Genomic DNA, 20,908 nt, shown 5'->3' with positions numbered 1-20,908 from the left:
TTGAGAAATTTTTGCCTTTTCTTCACGATTCAATTTCTAGGGTTATAACTAATTCTAATATCTATCGATCTGCTTGTTCACAATCAAACCCCTACCTACTACATGAAAACCGATTTTGACTCTTACAATTTCGTTAAACTTGTAAAATGAAGGACATCAATTCTCATCCGTAGGATGGTGATCGAATCACCTATATCAACCCATTTATCGGAGTTATGGGATCCATGGCTCCGTTTCAAAACAGAAAGGTCATTTATCAAACGGTTGTGGAAATGTGGTAAATCGTATCAACGGATAAGAACCACCCAAGCATTTAAGTGATGGGAGGGGGAGGGGCCACATGCAATCAGAGGGACATTACACTCACTGTCATAAAAAAGTACCCTAGGCGCCGGTTCTAAATCGTTGGCGCGAAGGCCAGGTATTTCCCGCCAATAAAAATTATAGGTTTTTTGAAGGAACTTAAAAAGAGACCCCCTCTCACAAAGTCTTAACCACCGCCCTATAAATCCATATGCTGCTTTTCCTCTCATTCTCTCTCCATTTTGTCGTCTCCTTTCAAACCCTAGACTGTCTCTTCTTTCTTCTCTCGAGAACTAAGAAGCTTTCTGCTTCCACGATTTCCTTGGTTTAAGGACTCGAAGAGGTGTGTAACAGAGAAGTTTGAAGATGTTGGAACTAAGGCTTGTGCAGGGGAGTCTGTTCAAGAAGGTGATGGAAGCAATCAAGGATCTGGTGACCGATGCTAACTTCGACTGCTCGGCCACCGGATTCTCACTCCAGGCCATGGATTCGAGTCATGTGGCTCTAGTAGCCCTCCTCCTGAGATCGGAAGGCTTCGACCACTACCGCTGCGACCGGAATCTGTCCATGGGAATGAACCTCAATAACATGTCCAAGATGCTCAAGTGTGCCGGCACCGATGATATCGTCACCCTCAAGGCCGATGATGGCAGCGACACCGTCACTTTCATGTTCGAAAGTCCAAGTAAGTGGTTTTCCTTTATTTCTTCTTTCTCTTTCGTTTCTTGTTTAGGTTTTCGTGTTGATTATCTTTCGATTTATGCTATTGTTTGCTGGTCTTCGGGGGAGATTTGAAATTTTCTTGAGTACACGCTTGGGTTTCATTTTACCCCTTCTCCTTTCCCTCTTTTAGCCTCTATCCTAACCTCTATCCTAAACTCGATAAAAAAAAAAAAAATAGGGACGGAAAGTTGAAAGAGTCCATTTATAGAGTTCTGAGATATGATTTCTGGTTTCGTGGTCTTTGTATGTATCAAAAGATCAAGATAAGATTGCAGATTTTGAGATGAAGCTGATGGACATAGATAGTGAGCATCTTGGAATCCCCGAAGCAGAGTACCAAGCCATTGTCCGTATGCCTTCGTCTGAGTTCAGCAGGATTTGCAAGGACCTCAGTTCTATTGGTGATACTGGTAATGTTAATGCTTCATTTTTGACTTCGAACTGCCTTCAACAGTTCTAATTATTAAATTTCTTGAATTTAAATGCAAAACCTTTTCTTTTATTTTAATCATTTGGGATGCTGGGTTTGACAGTTGTGATCTCGGTGACAAAGGAAGGTGTGAAGTTTTCCTCTAGAGGTGATATTGGAACTGCAAATATTGTTTGCAGGCAGAATGCGTCAGTTGACAAGGTACAACTATTATGCATCTTTTCTTCATCATGTTCGTTTGATTCACACTTTCCTGCCTTGAATTGTAAAACGACTCGATCATAATTGTTTAATGGGGATGGCTACTCTGGCTTCTAATTTGATATGTTTTTTTTCCTTTCTTAGTTTCGTTCTCTTATTTTGTTTGTTGGGTGGAAATTTTTACAGCCAGAGGAAGCTGTCATCATACAGATGCAGGAACCAGTGTCGTTAACGTTTGCCCTGAGATACATGAATTCCTTCACCAAGGCAACTCCATTGTCCAGCACTGTTACTATCAGCTTATCTTCTGATTTGCCTGTTGTGGTCGAATACAAGATTGCAGAAATGGGGTATGTCAGATATTACTTGGCTCCAAAGATAGAAGACGATGATGATGAATCGAAGCCTGATATGAAGACTGAGGCCTGAAAGATTCTTTTCTTAATCACACCTGCTTGCCTATCATTTTTTCTCTTGCAGGTCCTTTGTCAAATTTCAGGGTTGGACCAATAGTTGACAATCACCCAATCGGTAGTTAAAGTAGTTAGAAGATTCTAAGATTGTTCTTGTTATATCCAATTGTAGTTGCTTTTCTACTATTGTATTTTGGATATTTGAGTTTTAGTTCTGGAATTCTTATCCCAATCTTTAGAGTGCTGGCTCAAGTCCTCTGACACATCTATCATTTACTAGTCTCCGTGTGAATTTTAAATTGGTATTTACAGGATGTAGAGACTTGCAAGCTCACTTTCGTATGACAAAACCCCTACAAGACATCAAGGAAACCTACAATTTCATGGACAAACTATGAGTGAGATTCAGGTAGCCACATCAATATCATTAGGGAAGTGCAGGTATTGTAGTGTTGAATGATACCTGAAAAATCCATGGATCTGATGGTTGAGCCTGCCCTGTGGATTAACCTCTACTGAGCCTTAAGCCCCTAGTTGGGGGCCTGGGGTTACCTTATACGAATTTTGCATTACACAGCAGCTTACATGGTTCAATGAATCAGTTGTGATTCTGATTGTGCACAATTCTCAAACCCCTCTTATGAATTGGTCATGAATGCATTGCACTTAATCTTAATTTTTCGACTGTGGCTCTTGTCCTAGGCCGGTTGTGAATTGATTAGGAATTCACTTGAATCTTAATTTTTGGTCATTTTTATTAATTTTAGTCTGTGAAAGAGCAGAAAACCAGTGGAACTAAACTCTAGATTTTAATTGAATTCTATGGAGGCTGATCCCATGTCTTGTTCCAGATTTTTTAATCTTCGGTAGTGTCCCCATAACAGAAAGAGGAAGATGCTCTTTAATGTGAATGGGTGTCTAGCGGATGTAGATTAAAGGTTGTTATTGCCATTGCATTCTTGGTATGGTGTTGATGTAAGAACTATTTCCCAGGGAGGATTAAAGGTTTTCTATTTCTTTCTTTGCCTTTGTTGTTTTGAGCCACAATTAAAAGGATATATGCAGTGCACAAAGCTACTCCCAATGCGGGATAATGGAGCTCCTTACTGGCCAAGATCTGTGCTCTAGTTGGTCATCTGTTGCTTAGAGAGGCACAGAGAAAGGAAATAAATCCCTTTACACAACTCAAGGGGGCCGTTCCCCTGGGGGAGAGCAAGTGTGAATCGGCAAGACCTGGCTAGAAAGCAGAAGATGTGGATGACAACAGGTTGAGTTTGGATATGGCTCGTAGTTGCCTGTGTACTGATTGAGCTCTTGCCACCCGTAAAAACCAAGTTTGGCCTTGCCCTGCTAGCGAGGATTTCTGCAACCTTGATGGTTTCTATTTTCAAGCAACTCTTGCTCTTTTATCACTTTGTTATATACATTCTCCTCTTCATCTCTCCTAGTTAGCGATCAAGATGATAGATAAAAGACTCATCCTTGGGTTAAATTACGATCAACAGGATAATATTATTCAAACCCTAGGTACTTAATTGAAGTATCTGGTTTCCTAGTAAGCTAATTGAGTGAACTATTCCACCAATTTCAACCATTGGCGACGGGGTGTGGGCAAAATAAACTACAATACCAAGTAACGTATTGCAACATTTGGCATAACAAAATCCACCTCGGGTAGGCGATTGTTGCTGCATTTCAGCCCGAAAAAAAAAAAACAGTGCCTCTTCTCCCTTTTCAGAAAAACAGGAAGGTTATAAACCTAATCAGTTTGAAGTTTGTAAGTTACTTGATGAAAATAAACAGGCATTCTCCTTTTCCTTGATACATGTAAAGCCTTGACAGAACAAGCTTTTCTCCTGATATACATGTTAAAACAAACAATTACAAAGATGCAGCTGGCCGTCGTCAACATGAGAACAATGGTTGGAAATAATGGTAGAAAGTATCAGAATATCTTTCATTAATTAATCAAGAGATGTCAAAAGGTCTAAAAAACAGATAAAATTGGGCGGAGACCCAATTCTGAACCTGAAAAGAATAGTAGACATTCCTATATTATGGGAAGAAAAGACAGACCAATGAATCCTCTTATTGAGATTTTCCTAGCCTTTCCTAAGCTGGCAGTTGCTGTTGATACTTGATACAGGTGGAAACTCTATCGCCGGTCTCCAACAAAAGAATTTGGAGGGTGCAATATATGGAATCGGCTGAATAGCACCAACCTCAGCTCCAAGAAGCATGTTGCGGCCCTCGTAAAAAAAAAAAGGTAAAATACAAGAAAAATGTATTTGTATGCTGTTTCAGACGGTTTCTTCACTTGCTCCGTTTCTTCACTTCACTGTAAAGGATAACTCCCATAACTGTTAATGAGTAACCAAGCATTCCAGTCACTGAAACAGGATTTCTGAATATCAAAATAGAGACCACCACAGCCACAGCTCCTTTTGCATTTCCAAGGACCTGGAAGAGTAGACAAGTTCTTTAACCCAAAGCAGGATTACAAAGTTCTTTAAAATATATTTTCAAGATGGTTCAATTTATCTTACAGCTTCGAAACTTCAAGAAAACTAACAGGATATACATAATATGAATTACTGTGACCGTACTACAGAATTGAAATCCACATCTCCCTATGTCTAGGCCATGTTCCATATTTTCCAATCTAGAAACCTGTTGGAAATAAGTCCATAACAGGTTCTGGAATCACTTTCCTTCTTATAATATACCAAATCTCAGTTGTAAGCAAAGGAATGCAATTCAACTCAACTCAGCTTTATCCCAGCAAAATGGGTCAGCTACATGGATCCTTTTTCTCCAATAAACTCTTTTCAAACCACAGTTGTTACTACTCCTAACCTATGCATGTCTTTCCTCACTTCTTCTAGATTCACTTTAGGCCTAACCCATGCTCATTTACCTTCTTCAATCTGAATATACTCGCTCAGTCCATATTGGAACAGTCTAAGGCCTCCGTTGCACATATGCATGCCACAACAAATGGCATCTACAGTTAATTCTGATATTTGATCTGATCAGACCAGATTCCAGCACCCGACAGCCTGTGGTTCCAGATTCCAGATCCCAAATTCCTGGTTACGTCAGGAATCTTATTCGTAGTCCAATTGTGGCTCCTTCAATATCAGCTTATTTTCCTTTTTTGATTGTTATTACTTGTCATTAAGCAGGCTGAATTAGGCTTATATATTTCCAGTCCTGTTTGTTTATGTTTTTCTAGCCTGTCCCATTTAGTTAGGAAAAAGGCTGAGTTGTTGTTTGTTTATGTTTTTCTACATTATTTAAGATTCCTAGTCAGATCACTACTCTCCCCAAAGCTGATCAATTTGGAAGAGTTAGAATCAGGCTTGCTTAATATTTTAATATTTTTCAACTGAAAGATCTATCCCAGAAAGACTATAAAATAAGCAAAAATTTTATCCCGCTATTTAGACATGCAGAATAGGAGCTCACATCTTTGGAGGTTTAATGGGTTCACATAAATATATTTAGACATTCAAATCAACAGCGAACAGATTCTCTGTTCATTCACAGTAGACATTATGTGCCAAAGTTATCCATCAAATATACATATCAGTCAATCAAGTACCTTTATATACAATTTCATTGCAAAATACCAAAACCAGTCTAAAGTCAACAGAGCATCAAAATACCACGAAGATGGGCACAACCCTTGAAATCAAGGCTGAGAAGCCACCTTTCTAAATAACCCTGGATAATATTTATTTTCTGTCATAAGTCTAGCATAACCCTCTTAGTGCCCTAGCCAGATCAAGGGCAGCAAGCAATGTACTTCTGAGTTCTGATAATTCATATACCCACAGGCAAACACCATTGAGTTGCAGCGAGAAAATCTACATCTATGTTAACTTCTACTGTGCTTTAAGGTCTGGCAGTTTCTTTTTTCAGATTAATTGATAGTTGTCCACGATAACAAATAACGACTAATTATAGAAGGATTTTGCCAAACATCACATGTGGTTATTCTTTATCTCTTTGGAAATTCTCAATATGCACTCAAGTGAACTTCATAATTAAAATGATTATATCCATATCTACAATAAAAAAACTGCTTACCAATAATTTTACCCATAGGCTTATGATTTATTTATTAAAATGATTTCCCCCATTTCTTATGGTTCAAAAAATGAAGCACAACTGAGAACTTGACAGCACTGATAAAAAGGAAATGTAAGAAGGAGATATGCCTGTCAAGGGAAATTCAGCAATACTGACATTGGATGTTCATAAAAGACAAAAATACAAATCAGAAGTATATTTTTGTAATCTTATGAGAAATATTTTTTCATAGAAATGAGCATGTAATTGACCAGAGGGACATACCTGAAGAGTTAAAGCACTGGTGTGTTTGGTGACCAAGAAGTTGGTCAAATTCACAAAATATGCAAGTGCAGAATTGAAGAGGAGATACCAAAGGATCTTGCTATCATCTCTTGCAAGTGCTAGCGTGATCCCAACAACATTTTCCTCCATTATAAGTGCCGCAGGAAGTAGGAACACAACAGCAATTGGAGCCATGTACAACAGGAGGTTCATGGAATTCAACTTCTCTCTGGAAACATTGATTAAAAACTTTCAGCATATATTTACAGCTTCATAACAACTTTGGATGTAGACCAAAGATCTAATGCCCTAGAATCCAGACAGAGAGCTTATACCATTAGCATTCCTTACCCTTCGGAGGACAGCAAAATCCCTTGAAGTACTGACTTGAGTGCCCTTGCAGCAGTAGCACCAACACACATTATAAAACCAAATAGATGGAAACTTGGTTCACCCTGCAACCACAACATAAGAAAAGCTTTACAAAAGAGATAAAAATAACCCTCGGGCTACAACAAGTTCAGACAATAATTATTAGCTTGTCAACCTTGCCCTCTTGTGGTGATCCACAGGTAAGGACAGGATTACAAAACCATTGACCCATCCAAAATCAGCAGAGAGGCAGTGCCAGTATCATTGGCCACATAATTGTTGCATGTACTGGGGAATAATACAACTACAAACAAACGCAACATCATCATCATCATAATCATAGATATGTTCCAAACCCAATTAAGGGAATAGGTTGAATTTAAAAGGGTATCCATGTTCCACTCAATAGCAGGACTAGAATATCCATAAAATCAACAATTAGAAACAGGATTTGCACATTCAAACCAAAGAAAACTGCCATGTGTTAATACCAATCCCATTCCCCCGCCCAAAAAAAAAAAAATTTTTTTTTTTTGGGCGGGTAAGCTGAATTTGTACAGACCAACCTAAAGCAGATAAATTACTAAAGTAGAGATTCAACTCTCCATTCAAAGAAAACCAAGAAGTACAGGCAAAAGGAAGTTGAATACATAAAATTAAAATCAAAAGCAATGGAGAAGAAAAAAAAGGGGAAATTGGATGTATAAGGACTCACCCCGCTAGCAATGATGACCCCTGTAACGACAGGAATGAGGGTAACGTAAGTCAGCCAAGATTCCCTCTTCACCGTCATGATATAGGCGAACAAGGCGGTAAAGAATGGGGTAGTGGCACCAACTGCCTGGTTGAATGACACCGGAAGGAATCGAAGCGAGACATTACCGCTAACAACGGAAGCACAAAAAACGAGGCTCAGAGCAGCGATCTTCATGAACTGAACACGGGATCGGATGGTTTGCATTGGGACCATCTTCATCCAAGCAATGGCGACGTAGCTGAGCAGGGAACATGCTGTCATGTGACACATGGTGAGGAAGATCGGATACTTGAAACCATAGTTGCTAAGGAGATACTTGTTGAGCAACAAAACCCCGATGTTGGACGAGTACCATGCCGTCACAAGCCCAATCGTGAAAAAACGGCTCGAGCTCTTCATCGTAGAATGGGGTCAAAATTCTCTAGGGTTTTCCCTTTCAAATCTGAAGACGAGAGCTTGCCGCAGGACAGACTTGGTAAAGCTTTCTATCTGCAAAACATGGATCTGTTGGGGGCAGCACCGCTAGGGTTAAGATGTAGAGTGGAAAGGGGATGTAGAATGGAGCATTTGTGATCCCAGAGAGAGAATGAGGTAATCAAGAGAGGAAAGATAATCTCCCATGGATCTAAGAGAGTTTCATGAGAGATTTTGATTGTCTGAAAAGAGTTGAAATTTATGGTTTTCTCAGAAGGTAACGACCAAGCTTATCAAAGGGAGAAGAAGAGAAGAGAGCTTGGAACCATTGAAGGGAAGAAAGTAAACGAGGTGGAGGAGAGGAGAGGAGGGAACTTTGGTTTATTACTAAAAACCTATTTTCTTTCCCCCCTAGTATTTTTCTCCGGCGTCGTGTCTGGTTTTAACCGTAAGTAACCAAAGCCTTCTGAGGCAAATGTGAAAACGGAAAGAACGGTCCTCTCTCTCTTTCTTCTTTCTCTCTCAGGCGTCAACTTTGATTTTCATTTCTTGCGTTTCAAATTTTTTTTCTCGTCTCTCTCTCTCCTCGTTTTTGGCGATTATGGGAATGTACCTCCCCTCTTCGTTTCTTCCAAGTGGCTTGCCACGTTAAGGGAGGTGAGAGGTGGAAGGGTCGTACCTACCAACTCACCATTTAGTGGGACCCACATTATGTAACGTTTAATTGCCTTCAGGACAGATTAACATTTTGAAAAATAATAATAAAAAAGAAAGACACGCTTATCCCGGCGGGGTATATGGAGGAGCGTATAAAGGATGGGGAGGGGTGTATTTCACCCCCAAAAAATAAAAGAGAGCTTTTTGGTTTAGATCTGCTATTGTGATTTTCTACCATTTATTATATAGAATACCTGAGAATTTCCACTATCAAATTTTAACCCGAAAAAAAAAAAAAAATATATATATATATATATTCTAATATCAATCAAATAATTAAAAAGAAGTAATATATTATTTTTGTTTGGGTATTTTTTTTTTTTTTTTACTAAAAACAAGTCCAAATTTACGGCTCGTACCAAGTATGTTGCTCACCAACTGCACTACCCTCTTAGGTTGCTTGCATCATGTGTACAAAAGTGAGAAAGAGGACACTAGTGCACCCTTCTTCACATATATCGTGTGTATAATTATGTATATATACCAGTATTGTAGATATTACTAAACTTTCCAATTCTAAGTAAAAACGTATAGCTTAGATCCATATAATAAACATACGATTTAGATAGAAAAAATTATTCAATAAAAAAAATATAAAAATGAACGAATCAGGTATTTTCATTTGTTTAATAGTTGTTGTTAAACTTTGACATGGATATACTAACATCTTTGATGAAGATGCTTCCCACTACTATGGTCGTTGAGAAGATGCAAAAATATTTCTTTTGTTAGGGAGGAATCAACCAAAAGAGAAATATTGGATTAAAAAAATTCTTTCTATATTGAAAACACTTGGAGCTGGAGGGGTTGGGCATTTAAAAACTGCCAAAACATGAATCATGCGCTATATGGAAACTTAGAGTTTTGTAAAAAAGAAAAAGGTTTTCATTTTTGTGGAGGTTGTTGATGCATGATATTTTCAGAGATAATCATGTCTGGTGGGAGATTGGAAGGGATCGTGAATTTCATGATCCATACCTTTTTAATAAAATATGGGGAAGTGATTCTTGTAGGGGAGCGTAGTTCTTATGCGTATACAAGAGTCAATGGGAGAACACACAGAAGCATTAAGCAAGAGGTCATTATCGCATTCTATAAGAGGGGGGGTGGCAGTCATCTCGCCATCTAATGTGTTTGAATGCAACCCCTACTATTCCTCACAGGAAATGTTTTTTCAGAAAAGATATATCATATTTAGAGAAAGGGTTTGTTGGTATGGTAGTTTAAGAACACAAAAAGGATATAAATCACCATTCTAAGGATATTTTTGATACTTTTAGTAGTAAAATCATTCCAAGTGAGTAGAGTAAATTTATTCTAATGAAACTTACCTCTTGTGGTAAGGTGTAAAAGTCTTTTGAATAATAAAACTTAAAAAAATCACAGATTTGTTAAAATCATTGCTTCTTCAAATTCTAATTTTTAAAGTTCGACTAATTTGGATTCAATTAGGTTCGAAAATTTTAACAGTTGACCATCAGTGATGAAAGATTATCCCATAATATGAGCGTTAAGGAAGGAATTTTCTTATCTTTTTTCTTTTAGGGGGTAAATTAAAGTGATTTTCTTATACACCTATAAAGATGCCATTTAAATATTCTCTATCACAAAAGATGATTGAACCTCTTTAACTATCAAACTCGATCGGCCTAATAACCTCTATCCATTTGAGTTAATCAATGAGTCTTTAAAGTTCTATCCTACATTCCCACTACATAGACAACTTCAATTGACCTAAAACTTAAGGGATAGTTAAGGGAGGTAGGACCAGTTGACCCCACTTTATCTACCATGTGGCAGATATTAACGTCAACCATAGAAGCTTCGTTGGGTGGCTGAACGTTGAACTGGTCCAAGAGTCCAAGTTGATAATTAATAATGATATCTTAGATGAAGTCCACAAACTAAATGCCTAATATTTGTGTCAAAATCACCTCAATGACTTATGGAAGATAAATCTGAGTAGCACAAGGGCATGTAACCATCTTATTAATTAATCAATTATTTGGTAAAACTCAACTAATCCATGATTTGAAGGGATAAAATAAGAAGAACCATTTAATGAAATATTAATTAGGGGGGCTATTGTTAATTAGTGAGAGAAAGGTATTACCTGACATGATACGTTGAGTCATTGATAGGTCATGGATGACCGACCCTATTATACTCCACTCAAGTGGGAGAAAAAGAAGGAAAAGTTAATAAGACTTGATGTTTAGGTTACTTCATTTAGAACTTCGATAAATTTTTCTTGGATTAACTAAATCAAGCCATTAACTCCCAATAAAACCTCAACCAAGTTGTTTAGATCCTACCTTTTCGTTTCCTTTACTCGTGCGCATGTGTTAAGGTAAAAGACAACACATTAAAATTCTTTTGTGAGTCCTCCCTTTTTGTGATCATGGAGAAAATCAAGTAGAATGATTAAATACCTCTATAATTTTTGCAGGATTGGCCTTTTACTAGAGCATTGAAGTATATGGCTGGTGGAATATAAAAAACAGGATCGGCATATTACAAGTATGAGTAAGAGATCACTACCTTGTTGTGTGGTTATCGCAAGAGTGTGGGGGGTCAAATGAGAGTGCGTGTTGAAGTATTAATATGGATGAGATTCTTGATTTCTTTGGAGGTAAGATGGTAATTTCATAGACTCCTGTGTCTAGGCATTTAGGATTTTTAATCTTGAAGAGACGAACAACTCTACATTTCTGGTAAGAACAGCCCTAAATACCATGTAGAGTTATTGGCCTGAGATGGATCGGGGAGGAGCAAGATCAACCTTGGCCCATTCCTATCTAGAATCAACCAATCCAATCCCATTCTTAATTCCGACTCGCCAATGCCCTCCAGGGAGGCAAGGACATCTCAAAAATTGGTATAAATGTATTTCACCTACCAGTGCAAATTTGGCCTGTCGAACGCAAGCTCTCTGAAATCCACTCCAAACCCCCCCTAAGCCCGAGCAAGGATTGAATTGGGCATCTCAACCCGTGGGGCAAGTTTAAGCTATGATTTTAAAAAATCCGACTCTATTTCACCTTTAATCTATCTTTTTCCTTTTTCGATAGACCTCACCCAAGGTTCAAGTAAGTGGATTTTTTTTTTTTTTCTTTTGGTAGGAGGTTCAAGTAAGTGGATGAAGGACGGAAATTTGTTTGTGGGACGCATGAAATCTCGTAGGCCCTCCAATTCTCAAGCAACTTGGGAGCTGGCTGTGCCCAATAAACCTAACGGTAAACATGCAGTGGGCCCCACTATTGGGTGGCTGACATATGAATACGTATTGGTAGTTGATACTTAACAACATATAGCCGTAGGTGCCGACATGCAGAAGATCCATTCTTCTCCCGTAATACCGTTAGTGGAAATGAGATTATCTCCCTTTAACGCGTCCAATAATTCAGGTTTTTTACTTGACAAAAAGAGTGCCATGACGGAAAAGACGATGCGTGAGCCGAAAACGATGGAATACGGAATATCTTGTACGCGACAGTGATGGAGAGGCGTGGAGTCGTGGGTTCCATCTTCCATGTGATGGAGAGAGGTGTGGAAATGCGACATTGTTTTTTGGACAAAGTTTACACAGTCCTGATGTGATCTCTCTCTCCCCATATATTTCTCCTGTTATTGTACGCTATACAGATGGGCCACGGTGAACTAATGCCTGTTCATCATGACCTCAGGAAAACTCCATCCTTATTTCATCATATCAGAAGATTCAAAATTCTAATCTAAATATCAGAAAGGTAAATAGACTCTGTGGCCAGTTCACTTGATCCTGATCAAACTCTGACGTCACTTGCTCACAGTTAGACTAAACACTGATGACAATAATCCCTAATCACCTAGCTTGGTGAACTCCTTCGAGAGTGTCTCTGCTTTCTGATTGCTGAATGCTCCAAAACAGAGGGAGTTGTTATGATAATAATAATGAGGAACAAAATGCTACCTCACAACCCTAGGGTTTGAATCCACTCCCCATATGGGGCAGTGATGGACCCTCCATGGAGTGTGGATCCATGAAGGGTATAGATCTGTCCTCACGTGGGGAGCTGATCTAGATTCCGAACTCCACCCCTATGCCCAAAAACAAGAGGGTGGTGAAAAAGACCAGCCTCTCCCCTCGCCAGATTCATGTGTATCCTTCCTGGTTGGTCCATACGTTGGCGCAACGACCATACATTCCCTAGCTCTTATAATAATAAGGAAAACAAAACCCTAATAGGATATGTAACCCTTGCACCCAGATACAATGGGGCAGAATGACCACCTCATCCTTTCACGAAAGGTAGGAATCCTTCCCATGTTACTTCCTCAATTGCTCCTATGGCCCGTGTTGGTGTAGGGGACATGTTGTCTTTCAACAAACCCTCTCCTTAATAATAATTATTATTTTATTATTGTTGTCGTGTATATATATATATATATATATGTCTATCATTATTAATTACCAAACAAAATTCCATTAATGTGGTCCCATTCGAATATGCTTATCTAAATGGGACCACCATTAAGTCACATGGGTAATTGGTTTCAGTCATTGAGATTTTAATGACCTCTCAATAGAACATTGTACCAGTGGTACAACCTTATATATAGCCACATGTCAAATTTTAAATTGAAATTTAATCAAATACATTGCCCTATTTGTGAACAATCCCCATTGGTTCTTGCGCATTGAGAGAACCTTGTAAAATAGGTGCAACAAAAAATCATATTTTTCCGGAAGGTAGTTGGGCTCTAAGGCACATAAGGCTCACACAATCTCAAAAACTGTTGATTAAAACTTCGAGCCACTTATATATTTTGAGTTAAAATTTTACCACTCAAATAGGTGGGGCCCATATCACACTAACCCACCCATGTACTTTGCCCACTGCAGGCTGTGAAGTGTTTACATTACAAAGAAGTGTACCATTTAGAAGAAGCTACAGTGAAATGTGAAAACATCATGTGAATAAATCTAAATCACTCAACCTATTCACATCCCGAATTGTCTGAACTTGAATCAACTTTTTCAATAAAATTGACAGAGGGCACTTTCGCTGTTATTTCAAAGAACAATTGCTCCATAAGGGGAAAAAAAAACTTTCAAGCATTTCAGGAACTTCTATAATCCAGAAAATGTTGACTTACAATTGCCACCACCTGCAATGCTGAACGATTGGGTGCTCCAGAAACTTGTTTGAAGCCTCACATTGATGACGAGGAACAGGACCAGCAGAGAGCGAACCAGGGATAAAGCAAGAAAGAGAACACTTAAGGCAGCCTCCAACGCTCTCCTGCATAATCTGCTTGGTCTCCAAGCTCTTCTTCAATTCGAAGTAACTGTAAATAAGAAATAATAAAAAAAGGGCCATCAGTAGTGTCCCTAACTGCTACATGGCAGATCTTTAGGGACTGTTCACAGAGTGCTCTCTAAATGGGCTGTGTAGGAAAGTTTACCCATGAGACCATGACCAAGACCAAAAAAATAACTAACTCCAATGGCAGTTCGCAAATAAAAGACGGCAAGAAGGAAATATACCTGGTTGTACTTTGCAAGCCGCTCACCACGGCAAGGTGCACCAGCCTTGATCTGACCAGTGGCCAGCCCAACAGCTAAATCAGCTATGAACGAATCTTCAGTCTCCCCAGATCTATGGGATACCACTATTCCCCAGTTAGCATCTTTGGCCAGCTTTACAGCTTCGATGGCTTCGGTGACAGTCCCAATCTGATTCACCTGCATTCAGCAAATCAAAATAATCAGAAATTAAAAGCCTTTCGTATTGCAATCTACCCGCTGAAGCTGCAGGAGCTCTTCAAAATATGTGCACATTCAACAGGCTTCTACCATTACCTATAAGTTGTTTTTCAACATACATACAAACTCCCCCACCCCCCCACCCCCCCCCCCCCCCCAAAACCAAAAAAAAAATAAAAAACCAAAAAAAACAAAAACTAAATGATAGATTAAAATGCATGAAAACTTGCCATCATGTTTTAGAAGTAAATAACCTTTAGAAGAAATTAAACTTCAAGATAATGGCATGTAAGTTGTAACTAGACAATTTTGTAAACATGGATGCTCTTAAATAATGTCAATGCTGGGTCCCTTAATAAGCAACCATGCAAAACAAAATTAAAGTTGTAGAAAATTGAAATCTTTGGGTTTAAATCAGTTATATGCCCAGATATTATATTCAGTCAGTAACAACATCAACATAGAAAGCCATCTTAACATTTTACAAATACAATGGTTACCTTGAGAAGAAGGGCATTACAAGTTGATTCATGTATTGCTCGCTCAATGCGTTTTGGATTCGACATCAACAATTTATCTCCAACAACCTGAAAAACTGTTTTCTTAAAAATATTCTTCTTTTGATCATGATTAATATTAAATTAAAAAAAAAAAAGTTGGACCAAAAACTCCCCAAGTCATGATTTTCCACAAAATCAACTGGCAATACTAACTACAATAAGACATGGTCCCAAGTCCCAACTACACCAATAATCTCACTAGGCAATCCTAACCATCAATGAAGTTCATTTGAAATAATCCATCATTTAACCTTCTAATAACGAAGAGGACATGTACCTACCAAGAAGTAAAACACAAGGATAAATGTAACATTGCAGATTTAGGAGCATTTGATCTGTGCCTATTTTGGATGCATCTCCTAGATGATCCATCGAGTGTAGTGGGTCACATCCACATCCATGATTGCCATGTAGTAGGCCTAAGTTCCAAACTAGAGTTTGGATATGTGGATGACATGCCAAAACATTATCATCATAAGAAAAATGACAGACCTGACATATGCCAAGGTTGGAAAATAATTTTGTATTCTCCCAGTCCTCCTTGTCGAATGGCTCCTCAATTGATACAATTGGATAGTCTGGAAAACCAACAGATTGTTTCAGTTAAAATACACAATAGAGACAGAGAGAGAGGAATGCCTTTGAAGTAAAAGTTCAATGAATTAATTCTGGTCATACCTATATTTTGATTCTCATTCCAAAACCACTACCTTGGACATTCTTGTTAATTATGTTTCCGCCATTAACCCTTGTTTTATTACCTATTGTGTATTTGGGTGTATTGTGTTTCAGGTTCCACATCAATTTTTTATATAATTTCCATTGGGCTTATATATTTGCTATATTATTGCAGTGGTAGGCCCTCAATCACATCAGTTTGGGGTTTTTTAATTTATTTTTGGATAATTGATACTTGCATGACCAGATAAATTGCATTGTTGCTGACGATGATGCGCTTCAGCTGATATTACTGCTGGATTTATGATGATTGATTCAAGTTCTCTCTGTGCTCACTGGCATCTATGACTGCTACAAGACCGATGTTGCCTCTAGTTGGAGCTCTTGACATGTATACTCCAGCTTGAGGGGGAGTGTTAAGATGAGTCACAAGTAGGGAGTTTGTCCCAATCTGATATAGTTATTTTATTGATTTCCAAGTTGAACTAAGTTGTTTACTTCGTAGCTTAGGTAATGTTATCTCTTTCCTATTGTAACTAGGCATTAGGTTCCTGTTATGATTAGGCTTTAGAGTCCTACACAGATTATGTGATTGTTTCAGATTTAATATAGAGACTGGCCAGGTGATAGGTTGTCCATCAACAATCACACAAGCCTTCCTCCCTCAGTCTCTCCCTTTTTCTTTCTTTCTCTCTCAATTCTCTTCTTCACAGGGTCTGGTTGCTAAGCTTTTGTTACAAACTCTTTAGAGATTTAATCCATATTAACCTAGTTCATGCCTTGAAGAAAAGAAAGATTGGTCTACTGTACCTGTACAGAGCTGTGTGTACATCCCGATCATATCCTCTGCACTCTTGAAATTCTGTCCAGATTTATTTGGGGATTTGAAGTCCAAATCGTACTTTGTTCCTGTATCACAGGGCAACAAGCCTCAAAACAATTGGTATGAAACTATGCATAGACACACAGTAACAGCACAATTCACAACCCCACCCCCCCTTGAATAGGCATCCTATCAAAGACAAATGCATGGCCAATGGATGGGTGATAGATAATGTGGCTTGGACAAAGTTAAGTAAACTACTCAAGTTTTCATCAAAATCCTACCCTTATATATGATTATGGGTGAGAAAACTACTAATTCCAAGGTAACATCTTTAAATATTTAAGATACAACAGCACTGATGAGAACATGTCCTATGGCCCAGAGAGAATTGATAGTTTTCTCCTCATCACAATTATATGATTACCAACGAACTTCAAATATATTGAGAGAGAGAGAGGTCGGGGAAGACCTCAATTATTCTCAGATACAGCTAATTGTACAAGGCAGTAAAATTATTCCCCAGAGAAAAATAATGATCACCTATGCAGAACTCTGTAGCAGCTACATCCATTGCTATCTTAATTCTTTCATTATATCCAGCTCTTTCGATTGCCTCATTAACAAGATCCAAACCTTCTGTAAAACTGCAAATAGAAAGAAAGATCAGCAACTAAAAGGGAAACAGCTTACCACAGCAAGATCAAGAAATTGTTTCTCAAAGACTTGCATAACCACTCTTAAACCTAACAGGACCAATTTATGTTGTGGGAGTATTCAAAGCTGCCCATCTTGTATGGGATGTTCTTTTATATATATTCCAAATAAATAAAATACTAGCAAAAGTGAAGATATAGCTAATCTATAATTCAAGAAACTAGCATCAGATAGAAATACTTGCCTTGAGATATTAAGGGCGAATCCACCATCTTCACCAACATTGCATACATGGACACCATATTTTTCAGTGATAACAGCCTGCATTTTGTGAACAGAAATTAGAATATATGAAGGAACAGGGAAGCAGGGAATGGAGTAAAGAATCAGAGGCATCAAAACAAAGATTACCCAAAATGTTAAAGCATTCCCGACAGAACGGTAACAAAATGCATATGTAGACACAAAACTACAAATATAATCCATAATCAAATATAGAATAGGTGCCCTGAAAAATATCTGGTCTACATGATAAGGGCTATGGATCAACCCAGTTCTCTGGGGTCTGGGCTGTTTAAACATTAGTCCACTTTATGACCAATCCAAGAGGGCGAAACACGTTAATGATAGAGTTACAAGCACACAATGTCTGAATATGATAGGATTAACACATATTATATGGTATCAAAAGACCTGAAATATATAGAGGCCTTTCTACACCTGTGGAATCATTCATGATCCAGGCATTAGTCCTCTCCCCATACCTCAGCATAGCATCGGTTGTATTATTAAGGTCTCCTCAGGCATGCACCTTGGGCTTCAGGGAAGAGGCAGACCTAATGCCCCGTACCTGGCACTACTTCACGATGCTGTGTGCCTTTATGCTCATCAGTTTGCCCTTCTCTGTTCTGAGTGCCGTTTTGTACACTTTTATACTTCTATGCTTCAGTTGTGCACCTTTATTTAAGCAAGCAAAGCAGAACCTCCTTTAGTTCCTTAAACGCTCGCTTTAGTTGAGCAAATAAACCCATACTCTATAATTTTGCAAACTGGTTAGGCCATATAACTCAGTATATGGTATCGTCTGCATCTCCTTGGTTGGGGTTTGACTCTGACGTTGCTTCTGTTGTTTGGTGTTTTCTTCTTCCCCTACGTTTGTTGTCCTTGTTTGAGAGATATTCAATCTTTTGAGTATTTATATGTAGTCTACCCAATCCTATCAATTTAGAGTTGAATAAGAATATTGGAGTTTTTTTTTTCTTCAGCTATTGCCGTGGTGTAACCACTGGTTGGGTGACCAGCTTCTCTCTCAATCTCCCTGGTTCGACTCCTCCCCTCCCAGATGGTATCCTTTTTCCTGTTCTCTCCTTATTTCTTCTCTGTTTTACTGTTGTCTGCTATTCACCTATTTTAGCTATTAATGGTACCCTGTTCTAGCGGTACCAACAGCCCCTATATATTAAGTTTGATCTCCCTCCTTCCTTCCCCTTTCTTCCTCAGACTTTGGCAGTGGGTTTCTCTACCCTAATCGACTCTAGCCTATATCCTTGGATGCTGAAACCATCCCTACTGAGACAACCAAGATTAAAATCACTGCTGAACCTGCAACTACCGCTTCTCCCAGTTCTAGGAATTCATAATTAAATAACAGTTGGTTTCTCGGATTGCTATGGTTTGGTTCAATAGGGCATGGGAGCATCTTCCTAAATACTCCTGTGATTTGGGTTCCTAGTTGAGAGGCTGGTTTGATCACAAGATACCTCTCTACTGCTGGCTGCGTTTGGGACGGGAGGTTGAAGACAATAAATTTCTTTATTTACAGTTAAGGACAACTTCCATAAAATTACTAAAAATTCGCTTTCTAAGTTAGTTTTATTTGATGTTGGGATGTAAATAGATAGTAGAAAATCCAAATTCAATTTGCATATGCATCCGTTTAATGCTATCCAGATCCGAATTCTAATCATCCGAAAAATAATTATCCCCCGAATTCGAATCATTTGAAAATAATTATCCGATCTGAATAGATAATCAACTATAATAAAAAAATTAGCTAATTAATGATTTTGAGGGTTCTTGTAGTTTCAACAGGTTCTAGAGGATGAGGAATAGAGCTAAGACAACTGAGAGACATGGATTGACAGAAAATCATATCCGCTAGTGGGAGGAGGGTCTGGGTTACACACGTCAGAGATGTAAACGGATGGTAAAAAATTCGAATTTGATTAGCATCCGTATCCGTTTAGAGTTATTTGTATCTGGCCAGGGAATATCCAGATCTGATCACATCCAATTCGTATTCACTCTGTTTACATCCCTTTTCATCCCTATTCTTATTTAAATTCCAGAATTGTCCTCCACGTCAAAATTTAATTCCAGTTGAATCCCTGAATTTGTTTTCTTTTCACTCGTGGATCCTAAACTTCAGAATATTTACAGAATGGCATATACCCTTAAGTTGAGATATATATCATTCTTGTGGGCCCATAATGACCCAAAAGCAGTGTTTTGGAACCCATGGCTGAATTAGGTTCTATCTTGTATTCCTATGTTTCATCTGCTTTATCTTTTAGAAAATTTCCTTGATAGCCAATAAAATAATATTGTGCTAATTGGTGTAAGTTATGCCATGTTAATTATCAAAAGTCATGCCCTACTATATTTTTCAATCGATATTAATCTGAACTCACAAAAAAAACAACATTAATGTTGATTATAACACCCCAAAGAAAAATATATATATATATATATATTTCTCAACCCCTTCCCCCCATCTCTTTCAGATACGTGATTATGGAACAAAACAAAAGATTTCCTCAAAACCGAATTCCCTAGTTCACTGGTGAAATTGATGCCGCAATTGAAATGAACTCCAATTTTTCACCATGCACCACACATAGAGAGGGAATTGGAATAGAGGTTTCACCACTTATGTGCCGATTAAAGAAAGTGATACAAGAGATGGCATGCAATAATTAGCAAAAGATGAGATCAGCACATCAACCACTGCCCATCAGGTAGAGCTCCTTGTATCAATTTATCAAGATAAAACCTCATAACTGGCTTGTAAAGATTGTGGAAACAAAAATCAAGAGATGCTATCCATTTCATAAAGATTGTTTACCTTGTAACACAATCACAATTTGATTACCCTTCATTTTCCAATATTTGTTTCAGAATATAATACAAAAACATGTATAATAAAACCAGATTACCTTTAGGTGATGGTAAGTCTCAGAACCCATTTGCATGGCCTCCTCAAATGTGTTTGCACTGGTGGGGAGAATCATGATTCCCTGATAGTATTTACATTGATAAAATTTAGTTATAGTTGGAGATGACATATACGAAACTTGACATTGTAAAGCTTGAGGATTGGAGAAATTCGGATCATTGGTTTTCTTGAAAGAAATTTGTATGACATATAGTGATTGATGCATCTTTAGATAGGAAAACAGAACTAAATTAGCTTATACTATGAAAGAGAACAATAACTTCGTCTTCAAAAAATTGGAAGTTGGAAGTTGACAGAGACCAGCAAGCACAAACTGAAGTTCTTAACTTCAGACCAGAAAGAGGGAGAATGACCAGATTACAAGTTACAAGTTTCAAAATACATCCAGACATTAATCAGCACAGACAAGACCCACACATGATTCAATTACTACTATCAATTTTCTATTTTTATTTAATTATTATTATTATTATTATTTTTTTTTTTTTGAGTGTGTGTGGGAGGGTGGGGGGGGGGG

At 38.1% G+C, this 20,908-nt stretch overlaps 3 protein-coding genes across 3 annotated transcripts in view; 1 reads left to right on the top strand and 2 right to left on the bottom strand.

Moving 5' to 3' along the window:
* The first annotated feature begins 495 nt into the window (after window positions 1-495).
* Window positions 496-2,308, top strand: LOC122085596 (proliferating cell nuclear antigen). The gene is made up of 4 exons (XM_042654076.1): window positions 496-988; window positions 1,284-1,436; window positions 1,560-1,657; window positions 1,844-2,308. Exons 1-4 carry the CDS (start codon window positions 670-672, stop codon window positions 2,084-2,086), a joined length of 813 nt encoding a protein of 270 aa, XP_042510010.1. The 5' UTR covers window positions 496-669; the 3' UTR covers window positions 2,087-2,308.
* A 1,692-nt stretch (window positions 2,309-4,000) lies between these two features.
* Window positions 4,001-8,541, bottom strand: LOC122085956 (probable sugar phosphate/phosphate translocator At3g11320). The gene is made up of 4 exons (XM_042654585.1): window positions 7,517-8,541; window positions 6,781-6,884; window positions 6,430-6,658; window positions 4,001-4,530 (listed from the first exon to the last, which is right to left on the bottom strand). Exons 1-4 carry the CDS (start codon window positions 7,955-7,957, stop codon window positions 4,384-4,386), a joined length of 921 nt encoding a protein of 306 aa, XP_042510519.1. The 5' UTR covers window positions 7,958-8,541; the 3' UTR covers window positions 4,001-4,383.
* A 4,997-nt stretch (window positions 8,542-13,538) lies between these two features.
* The window catches only part of LOC122085954 (cytosolic enolase 3), a 19,050-nt gene continuing 11,680 nt past the window's right edge, over window positions 13,539-20,908 (bottom strand). Inside the window, exons 6-13 of the mRNA XM_042654583.1 lie at window positions 20,372-20,452; window positions 17,401-17,477; window positions 17,043-17,146; window positions 16,487-16,585; window positions 15,491-15,576; window positions 14,939-15,025; window positions 14,220-14,417; window positions 13,539-14,020 (exon numbers count right to left, since the gene is read on the bottom strand). Of these exons, the coding sequence (XP_042510517.1) occupies window positions 13,952-14,020; window positions 14,220-14,417; window positions 14,939-15,025; window positions 15,491-15,576; window positions 16,487-16,585; window positions 17,043-17,146; window positions 17,401-17,477; window positions 20,372-20,452 (801 nt within the window). The 3' untranslated portion in view covers window positions 13,539-13,951. The remainder of the gene's footprint in view (window positions 14,021-14,219; window positions 14,418-14,938; window positions 15,026-15,490; window positions 15,577-16,486; window positions 16,586-17,042; window positions 17,147-17,400; window positions 17,478-20,371; window positions 20,453-20,908) is intronic.

This window comes from Macadamia integrifolia, chromosome 8 (assembly GCF_013358625.1).
Source record: "Macadamia integrifolia cultivar HAES 741 chromosome 8, SCU_Mint_v3, whole genome shotgun sequence".
Classification (NCBI taxonomy): Eukaryota; Viridiplantae; Streptophyta; class Magnoliopsida; order Proteales; family Proteaceae; genus Macadamia; species Macadamia integrifolia.
Note: the sequence above shows the minus strand (reverse complement) of the source record. Positions and strands in the feature narration are given on the sequence as shown.

Coding starts and splice junctions, on each gene's coding strand:
- LOC122085596 (XM_042654076.1), top strand. CDS start 670: ATGTTGGAACTAAGGCTTGTGCAGGGGAGTCTGTTCAAGAAGGTGATG. Junction 989..1,283: donor TTTCATGTTCGAAAGTCCAA/GTAAGTGGTTTT, acceptor ATGTATCAAAAG/ATCAAGATAAGATTGCAGAT. Junction 1,437..1,559: donor CAGTTCTATTGGTGATACTG/GTAATGTTAATG, acceptor TGGGTTTGACAG/TTGTGATCTCGGTGACAAAG.
- LOC122085956 (XM_042654585.1), bottom strand. CDS start 7,957: ATGAAGAGCTCGAGCCGTTTTTTCACGATTGGGCTTGTGACGGCATGG. Junction 6,885..7,516: donor GGGTCATCATTGCTAGCGGG/GTGAGTCCTTAT, acceptor TTGTGGTTGCAG/GGTGAACCAAGTTTCCATCT. Junction 6,659..6,780: donor ATTTTGCTGTCCTCCGAAGG/GTAAGGAATGCT, acceptor CAATGTTTCCAG/AGAGAAGTTGAATTCCATGA.